This window comes from Sturnira hondurensis, unplaced genomic scaffold, assembly GCF_014824575.4.
Source record: "Sturnira hondurensis isolate 20B ecotype Veracruz unplaced genomic scaffold, ASM1482457v3 Scaffold0013381, whole genome shotgun sequence".
In the NCBI taxonomy this organism is placed as follows: Eukaryota; Metazoa; Chordata; class Mammalia; order Chiroptera; family Phyllostomidae; genus Sturnira; species Sturnira hondurensis.
This window is the reverse complement of record NW_028086012.1, coordinates 2,890,359-2,912,125: the sequence shown is the minus strand read 5'-3', so window position 1 is coordinate 2,912,125 and position 21,767 is coordinate 2,890,359. Positions and strand designations below refer to the sequence as shown.

Sequence of the window (21,767 nt, the reverse complement as noted above, 5' to 3'; positions counted from 1 at the left end):
AGTTTCTGTATATCTTGTGAAGTATAATTAATATTTTGATACAGGAGCTTCTTAACTATGTATTCATACTAATGGAGCCACAAATACACTAAGAAAAATGGAGTCCACAAAGGATCTACACACTTCATTTCCTAACATGTCAGTCTTCTCCCTTCAGAACTTGTATAAATGCTAACAAAAAGTCAGGTGTGTTAATAATAAGCAATAAACCACACACAAAAGAAACCAAGTGACTCTTTTAAAGGCAAAATATTTTGAAATGTACTTACTTAAATGTAGTATGATAAACGTTTTCCCTATTCCGTTTCGTTTTTTCACATCAGCACAAGTCATTGGATATTTTATCACCTTTAGAAAGGAAACCAGTGACCAGGTTAGTGCCAGTCACCACTTTACCTCTGGGATTGACTGGATCGTTTGAAAACATTATTACGTTAAATGCAGCTTGTAAAGTGTATCTAAGATTTTACTACATGTTGCTTTGTTCTTTCAGATTTCTAGATACAGAAATCCATTATATAGTTTGGGTTTTTTTTTAAGCCTCACCTGAGGACATTTTTTTCATTGCTTTGAGAGAGAGAGAGAGAGAGAGAGAGAGACAAACATCGGTGTCTCTTGTACAACCTAGGTGTGTGCCCTGACCAGGAATGAAACCCACAACTTCTCAGTTTGCAGGACCGCACTCCAACTTTGCCATATGAGCCATGGCTTCATAGTTTTCTGATTTTCCCACTGGGGAGATCTTTTAATCCCTAGTTGATAGTATTCACAAGTACTTAATCTCTTTATTAAAGAGTAACTTAAAAAAAAAAAGATTTTGCCCTGGCTGGTGTAGCTCAGTGGATTGAGTGCAGGCTTGCAAACCAAACAACTGCAGTTCGATTCCCAGTCAGGGCACATGCCTGGGTTGCAGGCCAGTTCCCAGCAGGGGACGCATGAGAGGCAACACACATTGATGTTTCTCTCCCTCTTTCACCCTCCCTTCCCCTTTCTTTTGAAAAAAGATTTTATTTATCTTTAGAGTGGAAGGGAAAGAGAGAGAGAAATATTAATGTGTGGTTGCCTCTCACACGCCCCCTACTGGGGACTTGGCCCACAACCAAGACATGTGCCCTGACTGGGAATCCCACCGGCAACTCATTGATTTGCAGACCGGTGCTCAATCCACTGAGCCACACAAGTCAATGTTAGAGTAGCATTTTTATTCAGCTCATAAGGGAAAAGGGGAAAACATTTCTGTATTGACTGTAGTTCTCAACCTTGGCTGCACGTTAGAATCATTTGTGGAGTTTTTAAAAAATATAGATGCCTGCCTTGTGTAGTATAGTTCGGTGGATTGAGTTTGGCCTGTGAACCAGAGGGTCGTCGGTGCAATTCCCAGTCAGGACACATGCCGGGGTTGTGGGCCTGGTCCCCAGTGTGGGGCCCACAAGAGGCAACCACACAGTGATGTTTCTTGCCCTCTCTTTCTCCCTCCCTTCTCTGTCTAAAAAGAAATTAAAATATTTAAAAATATATAGATGCTTAGGCAAATTAGAATTTCTGGCAGATGAGGCCTGGCATAAGTATTTAAAACAAATCTTACTAGCAGTTTTTACATGCATAACATCTCCTATTCCAGGGTCCCCCCCTTTCTTCCCCATGTAGGTACTAGAGATGGGCACTCAGACCATTTGACATTCCAGTCCGTTAGTTCTCAATCCTATCATTAAGGAAAANAACCAAGACGTGCCCTGACTGGGAATCCCACTGGCAACTCATTGATTTGCAGACCGGTGCTCAATCCGCTGAGCCACACAAGTCAATGTTAGAGTAGCATTTTTATTCAGCTCATAAGGGAAAAGGGGAAAACATTTCTGTATTGACTGTAGTTCTCAACCTTGGCTGCACGTTAGAATCATTTGTGGAGTTTTTAAAAAATATAGATGCCTGCCTTGTGTAGTATAGTTCGGTGGATTGAGTTTGGCCTGTGAACCAGAGGGTCGTCGGTGCAATTCCCAGTCAGGACACATGCCGGGGTTGTGGGCCTGGTCCCCAGTGTGGGGCCCACAAGAGGCAACCACACAGTGATGTTTCTTGCCCTCTCTTTCTCCCTCCCTTCTCTGTCTAAAAAGAAATTAAAATATTTAAAAATATATAGATGCTTAGGCAAATTAGAATTTCTGGCAGATGAGGCCTGGCATAAGTATTTAAAACAAATCTTACTAGCAGTTTTTACATGCATAACATCTCCTATTCCAGGGTCCCCCCCTTTCTTCCCCATGTAGGTACTAGAGATGGGCACTCAGACCATTTGACATTCCAGTCCGTTAGTTCTCAATCCTATCATTAAGGAAAAATTGTAAAATACAGATGCCCAGTTCAGGAAAATATAAATTTTGTGAAATTACAAGATACTATGTGTGTTCCTTTAACATTTTTGTTAGGGACAAATAATATGAACCCTCAACTAGTAGGTAGTCTTAAAATAGCCCATTTTTACTTTGTGATGGATTTGGATTTTGATTATGGGTATTACATTCTGGAAATGCACATAGTACTTCAGACTAATAAAAAAACTGTATTAAGAACATGTGACTGAAATATGATATCCTGAAGTTTTGTGAGCATTAATGTTTTTGCTTTTAAAAAAGGAACCAGAACACTGTCCAAGCATTATGATGCTTAATGGCTACATGTTAGAATTCCATCAGTGAATTGAATTAAATAAATTTTTAAAGATTTCATTTATTTTTAGACAAAGGGAGGGAGAAAAACACCCATTGGTTGCCTCTCACACACTCCCAACCAGGATCCTGGCAGGCAACCCAGGCGTATACCCTGACTGGGAATGGAGCTGGTGACCTTTTTCATTTATGGGGCCACGCCCAACCCACGAAGCCCCACCCATCAGGGCTGAATTAAATTATTTTTTATTTAAGTTAAACATTGCACTAAGAAATAGTACTCAAAACTAAGATGTGTTGTTTAAAGGAGATTTAGGATAAATATGGAAACAAGTTTTACTTCAAGAATTACTATTAAAAAATTTTAAAGATTTTATTTATTTATTTTTAGACAGAGGGGAAAAGAAGGAGAAACAGGGAGAGAAACATCAGTGTGTGGTTGCCTCTCCCATGTCCCTCACTCTGCAATCCAGGCACCTGCCCTGACTGGGAATCAAACCAGCAACCTTTGGTTCTCACACTGGCACTCAGTCCACTGAGCCACACCAGCCAAGGCTAAATTTTGTTTTTTAAATAACATTTTCTGAGTAGAGTACCATTCTCATTGCCATGTTTAAGGTTATGTTTGCAATTCAAACAAGTGTATCCCTTCAGTCATATTGTATATACAGATACTCCCTTACTTAGTCTCACCCCACCTGAACACACACCATATCTAATAACAAAGACGGCACATTATTGTATAATTCAAAAAGTTTAAATGCTAAAATTAAATAAAAATATCGTGCCTTTTTTTGCGTGAGTTGATCTAAAGCTTTTTCCCTTCGGAGGAAAAGATCCCCAAGGAACACAGCAGTGGAAAATGGTGCCTACGAGCACTGGCCCTAGACGTCCCAGTGTTTCAGGGCGAGTTTAAAAGTGAAAGCCCGGGTTTTCCCCCCTAACCCGAAGCGATGTTTGTCTTCAGGCGGGTGACCAGAAGACTACACCGACTACAAGACCCTCGGAGAAGCCCCGGACCTACCAGACACCCCTAACACCAGAATCTGGGTAGTGGGGGCAGGGGGTGTTGAAAGCAAATTTTCTGTAGGGCATATTAGGCGCCCTAAGAGCCTACATTTGCCAGGGATCTACTAGACGCCAAGACTCAAGTAGGCACTCGCGCCTTTCCCACTTAAAGCAGGAGGATACTGAGGCTTAAGAAATGACCCGAAGCCACCCATGACTCCTTGCCTCACGGGGATTCGAGCACATGCAGTAGAATGCCTACAGCTACCTAAAACTGTCGCTCTGCTGCTGGGAGGACTGGTCTATTTTATGCCCTCTCGGTTACAAGATTGTTATCTGCGGGACAAAGCATTTCAATGCTCTAGGCATCCCTGAAATGGCCTGCAACCTCAACCCTCTTCTCACATGACCCACAGGGGCCATGCCCCTGGCCTCGAGGCTCAGAGAGGTGGACCCCAGCGGCCAATCAGCACCTTTGGTGCTCGGGTGCGGAGAACGACCCCGACTCTGTTGGCCAGATTCTGCCGCACTGTTTTCAAGTTTACGGAGTGCCTGCCTTTCCGCGTTTCTTCCTTTCCTCCTTCTCGTCCTTTCTTTTTGAGGGAGTCGGAACTCTTTAGAAGATACTGACCAAGAGGTTTTACCCTGACAGCCACGTGAAGTTGGTACTATTTTGGCGAATGAAGAAACAGGGTTAGAGTGGTGAAAAGACTTGGCCAAGATCAGAGAGGAAGTCCCAAGAAGGAAACTGGAAGCAGAGGCCTTGGCCCCAATCTTTCAGGTATCTATCTATCCACCCATCCACATATTTTAAATTGAGGCACTTTATAATGACTTCGGGAAATCACATGCAAGGCAGAGAAATGAAATGATGTTCTGGAGTAACTTTACATTCCAGGTGGAGAGGCTTCCATACAGCTAATACTAATGTGAAGTAGAAAGTACCAAGTGCCAGAAGCACATCCATCTATTTCTTCAACAAATATCTTAGGATCCTCATTTGCACCCTCTTCCAACTACCCAGTTCCCTAGAGTAAATTCAAACAATTTGGGCAGGGAGAATATTGTATTTGTTTTTGCATAAAACTGAATGTACGTAACACAAATGGTCCTTAACCCAAGATGCTCATATATTTAAATTTTTTAAATTTATTTTGGAGAGATGGGGAGGGAGGAGAGGGAGAGAAACATGGTTTGGCTGCCTTCCATATGCACCCTAGCTGGGGGCTGAACCTGCAACCCAAGCATGTGCCCTGACCCAGAATCCAACTGGCAACTTCTCAGTCTGCAGGACACCCCACTAAGTGAACCACACATGCTGAGCTCTGCTGATACATTTTTAAGGACAATTTTGAGCTAATGCCTCTTAGAATGGGAAGGTCATCTAAAATTGGTACATGATGAAAGGAACAGGGTTGCCCTGGCTCATGTGGCCCAGTGGATTGTGCCAGACTGCGAAGCAAGGGGTTGCTAGTTCGATTCCCAGTCAGGGCACATGCCTGGATTGCAGGCTGGGTCCCTGGTAGGGGGCATGGGAGAAGCAACCACACATTGATGTTTCTCGCCCTTTCTCCTTTCCTTCCCTTTTCTCTAAAAATAAATTTTAAAAAAATCTAAAAAAAAGAGAGAAAGGAACAGAGTTGATCGATAACTAATGGAAACTAGCAAATAGTTGAGGGCAGGGAATGGAAAATTTCAAGAAAACTCCAGTGTGGGATCGTGGGAGGGTTGGGTGATATTTAAAAGACAAGAAACCTGGAATGTGGACGTGAAAACATGGTATTAGAGACCTCCCTAATGAGCACATCACCAGGGGCCTTGGAACCTGGAAGACCTGGATTAAATATCACTGGAAACAGACAAGATGGAGGGTTCAAAGAAGGTACATAAAATAACCAGAAGCCAGTTCCTTTGGTTTTTAAAGTGCTTGCTACTTAAAAGGGGAGTTGGACTACTACCTATGTTAAGAAACTTGATGCAGCAATGTATCCATAAATTTAAAATGCAAAGTATTTCACTGGAACAGAAAGGACCCAGTATAGCAGGGATCAAGAAAGTGGGGTTGTCCAAACAGCTTTCAAGAAGTGAGTTTCCAGTTCTATAGAAAAAAGACAAGATCTGCTGATAAGAATCTGGGTAACAGAACAGACAGTAGACTGGTGGTTTGCCCAGGGCTTCGAGGTACAGGAGAGATGACTGCTTAACAGTGGGTTTCTTCATCTTTGTTCATTCATTCATTCATTTATTTATTGAGGAGGAAGGGAGAGAAACATCAATGTGTGGTTGCCTCTCACAGTGTGCACATTGGGGACCTGGCCTGCAGCCCAGGCATGGGCCCTGACAGGGAATCACACTGGTGACACTGATTCACAGCCTGAGCTCAATCCACTGAGCTACACCAGCCAGGTCTATTTAGGAGGAAAAATGTTTGAAAATTGATTGCGGTGATGGTTGCATTAAGTGTGAATATGGTAAAAACCACGGAGTTGTACTTTAAATGGTAATTGTACGGTCTGTGAATTATACCTGGATAAAGTTGTTATAAAAAGAATCTGGGCAAAAACATCAAAGGTTATGTGGTGTGATCTTTGCTGGTGCATTTGGGTAGGCTGCTCTGACCATTGGGACATTGAGAAAGGCAGAAACAAATTTGCCCAATAATTTGTCCATTTTTGTTCTCAATGTGATACACAGCCTTTGAATGTTTAATTCTGTGCGTATCAACCGAATCAGTTAGGGACCATAAATGGAAGGGGAATTGGTTTGGCATAATGGGATAAGCAGTTTTTGAAAATAATGTTCAACTTGCATATGTTAGAAAGAAAACTTGATTAATCCTGGAAGGACTAGTAGAGAAGCAGGAGAGGGAAAGGCAGAGACCTGTGGCTTTGTTTGCCCTTACTGATAAATGGAGACTCTAGCAGAATGGCGCTAACTACCACTGGGATGGCCACACCCCCTAACCAAGCACCGTGGGCTTTTTAAAAATAAGGAGAAAAGTAAGGAGGGTGTTAGCATTTGTTTGCTGCAATAACAATAGCCCTCTTTTACTGTGTCAGGAACTGTTGTAAGAGCTTTATATGTGTATATATTCATTTAATCCTCTCAACGACCCTACAGATACTAACATCACCACTTAAAATGAGAAAATTGATGCATAAGGAGACTACACAACATGCCCAAAGTGGAAAATTGAGTGGGGAAGCTAGGATGAAAACCCCAGTGATCTGGCTCCTGTTTGTGCTATTAATCACTACAACCCCAAAATAAAAATGTTAGCCCAGCAGTGTTTAAATTCCACAGCTCCACCCTGACTGTTGTGATTCAGTGGGTTGAGTGCTGGCCTGCGAACCAAAAGGTTGTGGGTTCAATTCCTCGTCAGGGCACCTGGCTGGGTTGTGGGCCAGGTTCCCTGTTGGGAGCATGAGAGGCAACTGGTCCATGTTTGTCTCACACATGATGTTTCCCTCTCTTCCATTCTAAAAAATAAAAACTAAAAAAAAAAAAAAAAAGATTCTTAAAGCCCTGGCTGGTATAGCTCAGTGGATTGGGCGCAGGCTGTGAACCAAAGGGTTGCTTATTTGATTCCCAGTCAGGGCACATGCCTGGGTTGCAGGCCAGGTCCCCAGTGGGGGCAACGTGAGAGGCAACCATACATTGATATTTCTCTCCCTTCCTTCCCTTCTCTCTAAAAGTAAATAAAATCCCTTAAAAAAAAAAACACAAATCCTAATTTGTGCCTAATCCACATTTTTAAAATTTTTATTTATTTATCTTTAGAGAGGAAGGGAAGGAGAGAGGGAGAGAAACATCAATGTATGGTTGTCTCTCATGCATCCTCCACTGGGAACTGGCCTGCAACCCAGGCATGTGCCCGACTGGGAACCGAACCGCAATCTTTTGGTTCACAGGCCCATGCTCAATCCACTGAGCTACACCAACCAGGGCCTAATCCACATTTAAAAAAAAAAGATTCTTAACCTAGGAAAGCTGGGGACAGATGTATGCCAACTATACTTTATTTATTTTTTAAATTTCTTTTTTTTAAATTATTTACTTATCTTTAGAGAGGAAGGGAAGGAGAGGAGAGAAATATCAATGTATGGTTGCCTGCTGGGAACTGGCCTGCAACCCTGGCATGTGCCTTGACTGGGAATGGAACCGCGATCATGTTGTTCACAGGCCTGCGCCAACTATACTTTAATAAAATATTAAGAAGTTATGTGATGGGTAAAAACAAAGCCAACTTCACATATTAAGGGTAACATACTTACTTTCCTTTCATGCAGAATCTTCATCTTGGCATATTTACTTATTTAATCCTCAAGCATTTTTTTTATTGCTTGTAAAGAGAGGAAGAGGGGGAGGGAGAGAGAACATCAACTGGTTGTCTTCTACATGCACACCAACTGGGGATCTAACCCACAACCTAGCCATGCCCTGGCTGGTAATCGAACCTGCAACCTTTCCATGCATGGGACATCGCTCCAACAGAGCCACACCAGCCAGGACCATCTTGGTGTATTTTAAAACTAACAAACTAATGTTTAAAACTGTGATAAATTATGTATTTATCATAAACAAACAGTTTGGCCCTGGCTGGTGTAGCTCAGTGGATTGAGCGTGGGCCTGCAAACCACACGATCGCGGTTCTATTCCCAGTCAGGGCACATGCCTGGGTTGCGGGCCAGTTCCCAACAGGGGACTCTTGAGAGGCAACCATATATTGATGTTTCTCTCCTTCTCTCTTTCCCTTCCTCTCTAAAGATAAATAAATAAAATCTTAAAAAATAAAAAATAATAATAAAGTTTGTATTGCATAATATCTGACTTGCTTTTCCTGAACTCCATCATACAGCATTGCTGGTACAAGAAATGGCTGTGTGCTTTTTCTCCTAGTCAGGTTTATACACTACCTGGCTCAACACATCCCTAGAGGTCTCACTCTATTTGTGGCTCTCCCACTGCCCTCGCAGTATCCCCTTGTTTATTTTCACAATCAACCCCCCCAAGCAGCCCATGACGTGCAAAGGGGTCCATGAAGAGAGCCCCACCTCAGTCTGGAAATTCATCCTAACAAAAGGCAGACTCCAGACATTTTTTTTTGCTTAGAAAGCTACAATCCAGATTTGCAAAATGTGCCTAAGATTAAAGAAGGTTAAGACGGACTACCCCATTGATCCTGCTAGGTATTAATTTAAAGAGCTACAGGCTCTTTGCCTACCCTTCATTAGCCCCACTCTGTTAAATACCCAGGGAAAATAATGCAGTGCTCAGAGAGAACACTTAGAAAGCTCACCATCTCTTCCTCTTAGGTCAAGTTCAACCTGCTATAATATTTAGCACCACCAGTGGCAATCTCGTATGTTTGTGTGAATAAATAGCAACTTTGCAAACTCATATCACAAGAAAGAATACCTCAATTAATGAAGAGAATAATTTTGCAAATCAAACCAAAGCAGTTTCATTTTTTTAAAGTCATCAACTTTGAAAAGTTCAGATCATTTTAAAGTTCTTTTCCTTGACGCCTGTCTCCTTAGAAATAAAGAGCTTAGGTAATTTTTTAAAAACAACAAAAAAAGATTTTTTAAAGATTTTATTTATTTATTTTTAGAGAGAGAAGGGAAGGAGAGAGGGAGGGAAACATTAATGTGTGGCTGTCTCTGAAATGCCCCCTACTGGAGACCTGGCCCACAACACAGGCACGTGCCCTGTCCAGGAATCAAACCACAGACCCTTTGGTTCAAAGCCCGCACTCAATCCACTGAGCTACACCAGCCAGGGCACAAAGAAATTTTAGCTACACCAGCCAGGGCACAAAGAAATTTTTAAAAATTCCCACCCCAGCTGCTGCGGCTCAGTGGGTTGAGCACCAGCCTGCGAACCCAAAGCTGGCTGGTTAGGTTCCCAGTCAGGACACATGCCTGGGTTGCAGCCCAGGTCCCTGGTTGGGGGTGTGCAAGAGGCAACCAATTGACGTTTCTCTCACACACTGGTGTTCTTCTCTAACTGTATAAATATACCGGCTTTAATAGAGGAAGGGACCATTTGTGAGGGCACTAAGTTTTCTTATGGGAAAACAAGAAAGTGTTAATATGATCCATTTTTGGACCAGGCTGGAGTGCTGGCATTCCACCGGAAGGATGTGCGCACCTGCTGCTACGGCAGGGAGCAAACGAGGAACCATACTTGCCACCTGAAGAATTCTTTAGCATTTGAATATTTGGTTAACATAAACCAAGGCCATGCCTTGATTTTCCATTTGTGAAAGTTACACTTTTAAGTCAAATATTTGTTCTGTATATCATCATGTATCGTCAGATACTGCAGAATTTATATCATGGTATCTTCTCAAAAGGAAAACACAGTTCTTCGTAGGAGGCTTTGTTTGTCTTTTGTATCTTAAATGTCAATGATCACAAAAACTTCTGGCTTCTCTTCACTATAGACCTGCATTGCTGAATACGTTATTGCCTTGACTTCAGTTCCCTAAAGTTGGGGTTAGAGAAAAAGACAATAGGAAAAAAAGGACATTGAAATCAGAATCATTAACTCTAGAACAATTGGCAGAAAGTCAAAATTTTATTATTTTGAGAAACTAAAAACTCAGTGAAACAATTAGTTATCAAATTGATACAGTATTACACAGTGATCTAACAAAAACACCATGTGCACAGTAGAAACAGCATTGAACTGCAGTCAGGAGATGGAACTCTAATCCTGCCTTTGTTTCCACCTGGGTACGGAAGCTGTCTGACCTCTCCGGGCATAAGCTTTTCGATTTATCAGATGCACTGAATCAAAGAACACAAACTTTCCTACTATTTGCTTGGGGTTCCTTCCGAAGACTCCCTCCTTGCAGTCTAACCTGGGCCCTAGGAACTCAGTCTATTCTCTGTTCAGCTGCCAATATTCACTGTACCTTGGAGGGTTCTCTCTCCACATGTTTCTCATACATGACAATGCCCTGCTCCAGTTTAGAAACACAGTATTTGATGTTCTCCTAGTTCCTTTTATAATAATCCTGTTCACCTTTTATAATAATCCTGTCCAGACACACCTCTCTCCTGAACCAGTCACTCTATACATAAATGCACCACAAAATGCACCAGAGAATCAGGGAGCTGGCATGTGCCAGCTCTGCGGCACCAAAGAAATCCGAGGGTTTAAGACGGACCTGAACGGCACCCGCCTCTGCTCTTTCCCCTCTGCCATAAACCCCGGGGGAACCACCACTTCAATCAAATTCAACTTTCTGCCTGTGGCAGCACACACCATGCAGACTGCTATCAACTTAAAAGTCTTCCACAATCCTCAAAAGGGTACTCAGCACTGACCAGTAATTCAATTGTACATTTACCACAAAATTCACTTTCTCACTCTGAGGCAACTGAAATTTCACATCTTCACCTCTAGCCTCCGTCTTTCATTCTCACTCTCTCTCAACTGTGCTTTCTCAGAAAAAACAAGAACAATCAATAAGAAGTGACTCATCTTCCCCCCAACAAACCTACCACCCTACTGTATCTGTACTCCCACCAGCCTTTCGTCCTGTTGCAATGGCCACTCCCTGCTCCTATGAGAAGGCCAACTTCACTTGAATACCCTATCTGACCCCCAACCCCTAGCCCTTAACAACTTAAAGTCTGCTCTAAAATCATTCTTCCTCTTCAGCATGATCAATTTTTCCCCACATACTAGATTATTTCCACTCAGCATACAATCGTGCTACAAAACCTTCCAGCTAATACAAGGCAAAGCACAAAACTTCCTTACCAGCCATATACCGTCTAGCTATTACATGTTCCCTTTTTCTGCAAAGTTGTCAAAAAAAAAAACTGTCTCAATATACTGCCTCTACTTTCCCAACTCTAAGTCCTTTTTTGACCCACCCCAAATATTTACATTATTCCACTGATTAGTAAATCCAAGGTCAATTCTCTGTCCTTACCTTACTCAACCTCTGAGCAACCTCAAGAGCATTAGACATCCAGCTTCCCGGCTGCCCCTTTCTCTTGCTCCCCTCACTAGGCCGCCTTCTCCCCCTTTTCCTTTTTGGGCCCAAACTTAATGCCCCAGGGTTCAGTCCTCTCTCCTACTCTCTCTTAGCTGCCCTGCCTCCTTGGTAACTGCATCTAGTCCTATGACTATAAACAACCATGTATTCAGTGATGACTCCGAAAATTTGTATGTTCAGACACACCTCTCTCCCAAATGAATCATTCTATACATAAATGCCTCTTATCTGACATGTCCACTTGGATGTCTAATAGACTTCTCAATGATAACATGTTCAAGAAACTCTATGTATCATTTGTATTACAAAAATAATGTTTTCAATTCATATGCTCCCCACTACTGTTTTCTCTTCATTCCATGCTTCTCCCTCTCTCTTGAAGATACTGCACCAGCCTTCATTTCATCATATAGTGGTTGAAGAAATGATACCAGCATTTCCCAGTCACCTCCAAGTAATTTAGATCTCCTTGACCTGAACACAGGGGTCAGGAAACCGCAAATCACAGGCCAAAGCCAGCCTGCTGCCTGTTTTTGTACAGCCCCACAAACTAAGGATGGTTTTCACATTTCTAAATGGTTGGGGGGAAAATCCAAAAAAATATTTCATGACATATGACAATGATATGAAATTCAAGTTTCAAGGCCCATAAAGTTTTACTGGAACACAACTGCATTTATTCATTCACGTACTATCTATGCGGCTGCCGTGTTACAACACAAGAGGTGAGGGGTGGCTCTTCCATGGATCTACCCCGGAAAGCTTAAACATTATCTGGCCCTTTACAGGAAAGTTCTGTCTACCCCTAATTCCCACAGATTTGACGGACACCGAGTGAAGCCATACACGCTGGCGGATACAGAGGCACAGAAGGTAGAAGATCCTTTAGAGAACATCTAGTCCAAAACTTTCATCAGAGGGAGAAATCAAAGCTCCAAAAGGCAAGGGACTTAAAACTTTTAAGCCCAACAATGACCAGTAACAAACCTGACCCTCAAACTCAATTGCTGACTTTTAATCCACCAAACCAGGTATGTGAAATCACAGTGTTTTAACAAAATGTGTCCAAAGAGGTCAAAGACAGTTGAGAAAAACTTACCACTTTATACCAATTTATTAGAAGTTGTTGAAGTTTACTGTCACATACATGAAACTTTATGGTAAGGAAGTATAAAATGTTTTTAATGACTGGAGTAGAAACATACCTGAGGGTGCTTGGACAATGAGAATTCTTCTCCCCACCTTAAGAAGGAAAATTAAAGCATAGTTAAGTTGTCCAATATTTGTTGTTTGTCTCTCTTTACAGGTTTTATTTGATTTTTTCTTTTATTAAGCTTATTGGAGTGACACACAGGTTAACAGAATTATACAGGCTTTCAGGTGCACAGTTCTACAACACGTCATCTGTACACTGTACTGTGTGTTCACCACCCCAAGTCAAGTCTCTGTCCGTCACCATTTATGCCCCCATACCCTCCACCTCCCTCCAAATCCTCCCCCTATTTACATATTTTAAAATAAGCCTTACAAATGTAGTTAAGATACCAAAAAGCCAAGAGATGGAAGGTGTAAGAAGCTATAAAGTTCCCTTTAATTGTAGCAGATATAGCTACTGAGGGACTTATGTGCAACAGCCATTTAAACAAAGTCATAATCTTTAAAAAAATGTGCCCTAATATAGTGTGCATAGACAGATTCTCAATAAACACTCTTGAATGAATATTATTTCATAATAGGGTAGCATGTCTAAAACGTTCTCTGTACTCAAGGATACAGAACTAATAAAATACCATGTCCCACTGGAGAAAGCAAAATAAGGCAAAATAATAGATTCTATACTATGGTCTGAACTTGGTTTGCATTTTATAACTTTTAAAAAAATGTCCATGTCTGTAAATGGAAGGCCCTGCAAAGGTACCCACTCTCCTAGAACGTGGCTAGAACTAGTGGCCTCTCTCCCTTCAGCACTGATGTGGCTCAAGGTCGCAGTAGTAGAAGCAGTAGTAGTGGTAGAAAGAGGAAAATTTTAAAACTCTGTTCAACCATTCATTAGCTAAGTACCCTGGACAAGCCTATTTCTTCACACCCCCCCCCAAAAAGTGGTGCTAATAAAAGACCTCATTTTACAAAATGAAACAAAATAAAATTCAACATAAAATGGAAAAGATAGGCTTTATATAAAAATAACAAAAAAGATATCAAGTAACTAATGACACTTGGGAAACACTAAGCGCAATCAAAGTGACCTAATCAAGTGTTAACAAACTCTGGAAGAAAAGAATAATTTAATAGAAGAAACTGGTCTGAACGGAGTCCAGGTGTGAGGATCTATGAAAAATGACAAGTCCGTGTTGCCCATCACCAAGCTGGGCTTTATGCATTATCAAGGCAAACTAGCAATTATATATATTTTTTGTGATAAAAATCAATAAATTGGCAGTTAGCTTTGATAATTCCAATCAAGTGTGTTCTGACAAGTTTCTGGTCCTCCAAAGCTGAGGTGAGCTCTCCCTCCTAGGTGCCTAACAAACCTTAACCTACTCAACCAGCTGAAAAGCCCTACCTACTGAGATGCACTTGGTCTTCTGACTTTCTGTCTGCTAAGTTCAGTGACCAACGTAACTTACTATCTTTCATGACTTGCTAGTTAAAAATTTTCAAAACTCACCCAATTGACCGTAATTTGAAACTTCTTTGATCAATACTAAGTACTTTTACTTCCTAAAGAGGAAAAAAAATTTTTAATTAAAAAGAAATGTTCATTACAGACCATCTACTAAACACATGTCTAGGTTATCTTTTTTCTAGGTAACAGCATAGAACTTCTATTATGCAAAGAAAATTAAAACGTTAGCTATAATAGAACAATAAATTAAATATACTTCAAGGAAATAATGTTTTACTCTTATATACTCAAGGGAGGTATTCTTGAAAATGTACAATCTAAAAACAAGTTGAAAGAATTTTTCTGTAAAACAGAGGGATGACCTAAGATTTCAAACACTCTCAGCCTGTTTTTCAACTTTATTGAGGTATAATGGACAGAACTCTTAGCCCATTTTTATGTAACACTGCAGGCACTTGAACTCTGTAAGACGAATGACCCAGCTGGAAGGGTGTGTGTAGGGAGCTGGAAAGGGAGAGAACGAGGACTTAGGGGAGCAGGGAGGAGCCATGTGAGCTCGAGAATGGTGATGCTGGAGAGGTATTCCCTTCCAGAGGTTGATGGCAATGAGCAATCTCCTTATGGCTCTTTCACATTAAGGAAAACTAAAAGGACCAATTTTTTGACTTAGGCCACCAACATGCAGAGCTGCTAAATTTCAAATGGGACAAAAGGAACATATAAATGGACAAAAATATAGCTCAAACTTGGGAGATATAAAAAGTGTTGATAAAGACAGTAAGTGCATTCTTACTGCACAATCCTGACTGGTAACAAGTATACACTAAGACAAATGACATATACATGGGCAGACTCAGGTTAACCACAGAGAGCCTATGGTCATTACAATCTCTGCACATCAGTATCATTGTTACGTGTCTGTATGGCTTGGTTTTATGTCACATATTCTACTTTAAATCACTTGTGCTATTTTAAAATATGAACTCAGAACCCATATGCTCAGTAAAAAAAAAGAAAAACCCTTGCTTACCCGGGGTATGAAGAAGTCATCAGCACTGAACTTATAAAGCCACTCATCCAAAAAGTGAAAGAGAAGAGACTGCAAGTCGTCTCCTACCCAGAATCAAAAAGAACCATAATAGTGTGATATCTCATAGTTCTCATCTCTAAAAACTTGTTTGAATTTAAAAGCACAATGAATTTCTTAGGCAAGCTGCAAGAGGAAGAACAGGCTCATAATTAATTTTGTTGTTCTTAGTGTGAAAATATTCTGCAATTATGCAGAATACCGCACACTTGTATAATAATTCTTCCCTGAAATAAACTGGTTACCTTGTGTTTCCACTTCCACTGTTTGGAGGGGCTCCACAGTCCCCGTATCTGTCATGTAACCAAACATGGCCATTGCACACTGCTCGAATGCTTCCTCCAGAGTATCTCCCCATGCGTGTAACCTGAAGAAAGACATCCATGCCCTGTGTAATATAACCCACTGCAAGAGAGGAAACCTGACTGAAAGTCAAAATAAAATCAGTATGATAAATGCAAAACCAAAGGCCTTCAGTCAATTTAATGGCACTGAAACTGGGTGCTTTTACCCCATCATTTTCATGTTCTAAAGGAACATGAGTAAGAGAAAAATTAAAACTGGGAACATCAAGATTAAAACATCAGCCTTCTTATTTAAGCACATGGTTTCCAAGGCATCAATTCCAGCTATACTCACTGGACATCCGCTGTATGATCCAGATCTGAGGGAGAGAATGGAAAACACTATGAGCAACTAAACTGGACTTGCTAATCACAAACAAGAAAAGAACTCTTATTCATTGCTGACACCAACCTTGGAGAGAGAAAATGTGGATAGATCACATCTTATGCTATCCATTTACACAAAAGTTAACTGCTTTATTAAGGGTTATTTTTTAATTTTTAAAATTTCTTCTAGGCATTTACAGTTGTTACTCATATGAATTTAAAATTTCTTCTAGGCATTTACAGTTGTTACTCATATGAATTAAATGGCTAAACAACTAATAGTGATATAATATTAGCATATTAATGTTAAAAGGTCATTTTTAAAAAGATTTTATTTATTTATTTTTAGAGAATGGGAAAGGGAGGGAAACACATATGTGTGGTTACCTCCGGCACACCCCACACTGGGGATCCAGCCCACAACCCAGGCATGTGCCCTAGACTGGGAATCGAACCAGGACCCTATGGTTCACAGGCCTGCGCTCAATCCACTGAACTACGCCAGCCAGGGCTAAAAGTTTATTTTTTAATCCCAAAATTTACATTTAATAGAATGACAACTTCTAGAAGGCAGTGGGGCGCTGGTCTTATAGGTGACCTAAAATGTGTCTAATACATCAGTTTCTCAATTTAAAAAAATGTCATTTCCTGACAGTTACTTTTCCTCACAAAACAAGTGTCTACTGTATGAATGATCAAAATTCTAGGAACTATATCATCATCAAAGATATGAAATTCCAGATTTCCCTGCTTCACCTTTTCATGCATGGTTAGCCAAATCCTAGATAAAATAGTTTTGGGGGGTTTTCAAACAAGAGCCAGGTTTTTTATCTGTCAACTTCTAGCACTTGAAGAACTCTTCAATGGTCTAACTGGTTGATAAAATAGTTTTAGAAAGTAAACTCTACGATACGTATTATGAGCTTTTCCCTGACAGTCTCCCAGGAATACCAGTAAGTAACAACTGCTACTATAGCAAGCTCCCACTGCATCTGTTATATCAACACTTTCATCTATTCTTCACTTGTAGTACAGCTTTCGTCAATTCTTCCCACTCAGAGTCACAGAATATTCAGGATGAAAGTGAGTCTTAGAGAGCATTTAATACAATTCTTTCACTTACAAGAAGCAGCCTGAAACCCAGAGACAGTGTGACTTGTTCAGGACTACAATGTGGATTACAGGTAGAGTTAGGACTGGAATTGAGATTTTTCTGACTCCCAGCTGAATGCACTTCCCACCATAACACACCATCATCTGGTGGCACTCGAGGTTCACACTCATCGCTAATTTACTCAGATATATTACTGAGGACTTCATACATTTCAGGCAAAAAGGGGCACATGACCAGCAGAGATGACAAACCAGTTAAAATAAAATGACTAGTATTAACCCTAGAGAAGTGAAAGCATGTATCCACAAAGACATATAAGAATATTCACGGCAATTTTATTCCTCAGGATTAAAACCCAATGTCTGATGAAAGAACAGATAAAACAAACTGAGGAGGCCCTGGCTGGTGTGGCTCAGTGGATTGAGTACCAGCCTGCAAAACAAAAGGTCGCTGGTTTGATTTCCAGTTAGGGCACATGCCTGGGTTGTGGGGCAGGTCCCCAGTACAGGGCATATGAGAGGCAACCAATCAATGTATCTAGCACACATTGATGTTCTCTCCCTCTCCCCCTGCCCTTCTCTCTTAAAAATAAATAAATAAAATCTTTTAAAAAAACCCAAATCCTGAGGAATATAATGTGATACTACTGCAATAAAAAAGTGTGAACTACTGATACTATATTAACATGAATCTCAAAACCATTAAGCGAGAACTACAGAACTCTCAGCACCTAAGGACTCCATCCAAACCCCTCTGCACTAAGGGAGTGGCACGGCTTCAGCACGGCTTCTAGCAGCCTAAAGCCACCCACCTTCCTAGGACTGCCGTCCTTACCCCAACCCATACCCCCCATCACAACGCCTGCCTGAGAAATTGCAACACAGCCAGAAGAATTCACTGTTTGTTCTGGCCAGCACCTGACCACAAGCCCTTGACCTCCCTATCTTAGAGCATTGACTAAAAAGGACTTTCATTGTAAATATTTTATCTTTTACAGCTCAGAAGTGTCTTTCTCAAGGATTCCAGAGCCATTCCTTTGAAATGTAATCACCAGGAAGGACTCTGTCTCAGGGGAGGACAGAATCCGAACTTTGCAACTGCCAGCTAGCAAACACTGCTGGCCTGAGTTTATACTAACCCAAACTTGTTAAATTTTTCACTTCTTGGTATCTACTGAGCTCCATCTTCTCCCTCCATTCCTTTCTCCCTTTAAAACGGGAGGGAATTAACAGTCCTCCAGACCCCTACCTCTGGAGGTATTGGGGCGGGGGGAAGGGAAGGTGCTGGACCACAGAGGCCTATCAGTCTAACTAAGGGGTGCAAACCCATCCAAAGTCCATGAAAACTTGGGAAGTTGGTTGGTCACTTTGAGAAAGCACGTGGTCTATCCCAAACCCAAGCTCCTGGTTATAACCTCAGAGGGACAAAGAACTTTCTTCCTCTTTTGCCCATCCCGTAGTGCATTCTCTCTCCACAGCCATGACTTTAGCAGCCTCATGGCTGGCAGCCACATGGACTCCACCACTGGATCAGCCTGGAACAAGCTAAGCGACCTGGATGGGGACTGAGACCACTTAGCAGCCACCTGTAGGCTCCAAAGGGTCAAAGCTCTTGTTTGGAAATCCATGTTTGTCCCATGAGTTCACATCCTCTTTGTAGCCATGCAGCTGTGCGGCCTCCACATGCAGGCTCCAAGAGGGAGCCTTAATACTGCAGCGCGGCAGTGGGCTCCAGCTGGAAACACATGCTAAGCTGGCCAGATGCTGGACTGGACTTGAATATGGAGCAGAAAGTCTGGAAACTGGCTTTTGTTTTGGCTTTGCTGAAAACAAGATTGGACTTCTTCCATGGAGAAACGGACGGAGACGGGACATTGGGAAGTCAGGAGGGCAATCCCCTTAATTTTATATCATCAATAAACCATACCACAGAGCCTCATCTTCCCATGGGGGTCTCAGGAAATTCTTCTCCTTGTGATACTGGTAACAGTATGATAGGGGAACATAAGAGATAATGGAATCTCAGACTAAGAGATAATAGACTAAGGGGTGCAGGTAAGATTTTCCAAATGAAACAAGACTTAACCCTTTAAGTACCATAAAATTAAGGGTAATCTATACTTGCTTGCTCATTCTTTTATTCCCAACTTCTGCTCAGCACCTTATACACAACTGGTTCTCAAAAATACTGCTGAATGAATGGAATGACAACCAAACTGAGTCACAGAGGAAAAACAGGCCTCAGCATATTAAAAAAGAAGAAGAAAAAAAAGGACAAAGAAAGAAACAGAAAACAGGCCCAGGGTGAAGTAAGTCCCTTGGCTTCAGGACACCAAACCAAGACTAATTTCAGCCCTACCCAGGAATGTGACCTTAAACCAATCAGTCTGAAATTTCCTGTTCAATCTAGTGAGGTAACCTGCCTGGCAAGACCCTATATCGCCCTTCCGCCAAAGAAAGATGCCCTTGCCTGAAACAGTCACTTGTCTTTTGCTAGTAAGTTTGTCAAACCAGTTTCTGCCTACAAAAACCTCCTTTTAAAAAAAATATATATTGTTATTTATTTTAAAATTTATTTTTAGAGAGGGGAAGGGAGGAAGGGAGAGAAACATCAAGATGTGGTTGCCTCTCACATGGCCCCCACTGGGGACCTGGCCTGCAACCCAGGCATGTGCCCTGACTGGGAATCAAACCTGCGACCCTCTGGATCTCAGGCCTGCGCTCAATCCACTGAGCTACACCAGCCAGGCAAAAACCTTCTTTTTTATACAACTTTTCAGAGCTTCCTTCTCTTTGCTAGTTGGGATGCTGCCCAAGGCATGAATCATCTAATAAAGCCAAGTAAATCTTCAAATTTACTCATCAATACAAGGATTCTGTACAAAATGTTGGCAAGTAAAATCCAGTATGACCAAGTAGGATTTATTCCTGGAAAGAAGATACAATTATGGGTAAATAGATTAAAGTAATTTACATAAATGCACAGTCATCTTCACAGACGTAATCATGATGCATAACAAAAAAAATATTACCAGGATTTTTAGGCCACAGGTTTTCTCTGTATAATAAAGTTAAACTAGTTTGTACTTTTCCTCTCATTCTTACTCACTGCATTTTAGTGAATGTTGTAACTGGGAGGCAAGAAGTACACTCATGCCATGCTACTGAGTGGACAAACTGGCTGAACTTCAATGGAGAACAATTGGGCAATAATTTTGAAGTTAAAAATGCACGTTTGACAAAGCAATGTACCTTTTAGAACCGAAACCTACAAATAATCTTGCACGTGTGCAAAAACAATGGATGTACAAGTGTATTCCCAGCTGTGTTGTGTCTAACAGCAAAATAGTGAAAATATTATAAATGTGCCTCAACTGGATGCTGGATGAATAAAGTAAGTGCTAGAATGTCTTCTGCATGTAAACAGGTTGAATCTAGTGAGGAAGACTAGGTTGCTTGGGATAAGCCCTAAAAACTTTTCAATACATATTTGCTTTGCTTTTTGAATTTTGAATCACATATAGGACCTAGGAAAAGTAATTTTAAAAAATTGTTTCTAAGTGAGAGAATCATGAGTTAGGGAGAACCTAGCCACACTCTATCCCACTGCTGGAGATACCAAGGGGTGACAATCACTCAAACGCTTGAAAATAAGGTCATCTTCAGAATTAACACCCCCAATAGGATTCCCACAAAATAAATGCGATTAGGCACATGTAGAAAAAAAAATCAAGAGACTATAAAAGCGGGAGACCACGTTTCCCGGGGAGATCACCGGGTGGCTTTGTCTTTCAGCATTCCCCGAACAGGTACAAATGAGACCACAACACAGGGCGAAATGGAATCATGTCTGAAGCACATTTTGGGGAAAACTGGCAAACGAGACCGGAAGCTCCGGGCAAGGAGAGGAGATGAAAGAAGTGAGCCACCTACTCACACTCGTACTTCCGATTAACCGGAGGATACTTGGCCTTGATCGCCTTCTGCTCCTCAGTCAAATTGTAGTCTCTAACATCTTCCTCTTCCTGCGCCATGACTGCAGCTGTAGACACTCTACTTCCGCCCTTCATCAGTTAGGCTTCGGCCCTGATTTACAACTTCCGATTTAGACCCCGCCCCTTGGCATGCACCCTTAAAGCACCGGGCCGTCTCAGGCGTACTTCATCCCTCAAGACTTCCGTTCTAGTCTTTGGCGCTTCTAGAACATCTTTAAAAAGACCATACCCCATTTCCTGGTCTTGCTGCACAAATGGTTCTAAATACTAAGGGGACAAATTGGAGGCCTTAGGAATAAGTAATACCTGAGTTAGACACTTGTAGGTCTGAGGGATAGAAGCCTTTTCTTCCTGCCCCAGTCGATAACTACACCAGAATGTATCCCAGACCTAGATTATTCATCTGAGAACTTTGAAGAAGTGTTAGCCTAACAGTCTAAGAAAATGGCTGCCCCCAGGAGAGTGCGGACTAAACCGCTCACGTGACCCCGGGCGGGCGCTCGCCCACCAACAGCTCGAGCGCGCGCGCGCGCGCGCTCTTTCAAAGGAAGTCGCCCAGGGCCGTGTCGGGGCAGGAGCTGAGA

At 41.6% G+C, this 21,767-nt stretch overlaps 1 protein-coding gene across 6 annotated transcripts; it reads right to left on the bottom strand.

Annotated features, from left to right (window-relative positions):
* Positions 1-9,863: 9,863 nt before the first annotated feature.
* Positions 9,864-21,664, bottom strand: ZBTB8OS (zinc finger and BTB domain containing 8 opposite strand). 6 transcript variants are annotated; one of them, XM_037061545.1, is made up of 8 exons: positions 21,490-21,658; positions 21,126-21,274; positions 16,044-16,068; positions 15,650-15,771; positions 15,348-15,430; positions 14,360-14,412; positions 12,897-12,933; positions 9,864-10,163 (listed from the first exon to the last, which is right to left on the bottom strand). In XM_037061545.1, exons 2-8 carry the CDS (start codon positions 21,256-21,258, stop codon positions 10,077-10,079), a joined length of 540 nt encoding a protein of 179 aa, XP_036917440.1. In that variant the 5' UTR covers positions 21,259-21,274; positions 21,490-21,658; the 3' UTR covers positions 9,864-10,076. The 6 variants fall into 6 exon arrangements, with proteins under 6 accessions (XP_036917440.1, XP_036917441.1, XP_036917443.1 ...); XM_037061546.1 differs by lacking the exon at positions 16,044-16,068 and having other exon boundaries at positions 21,122-21,274; positions 21,490-21,664; XM_037061548.1 differs by lacking the exon at positions 21,126-21,274 and having other exon boundaries at positions 21,490-21,655.
* Between the last annotated feature and the right edge of the window lie 103 nt (positions 21,665-21,767).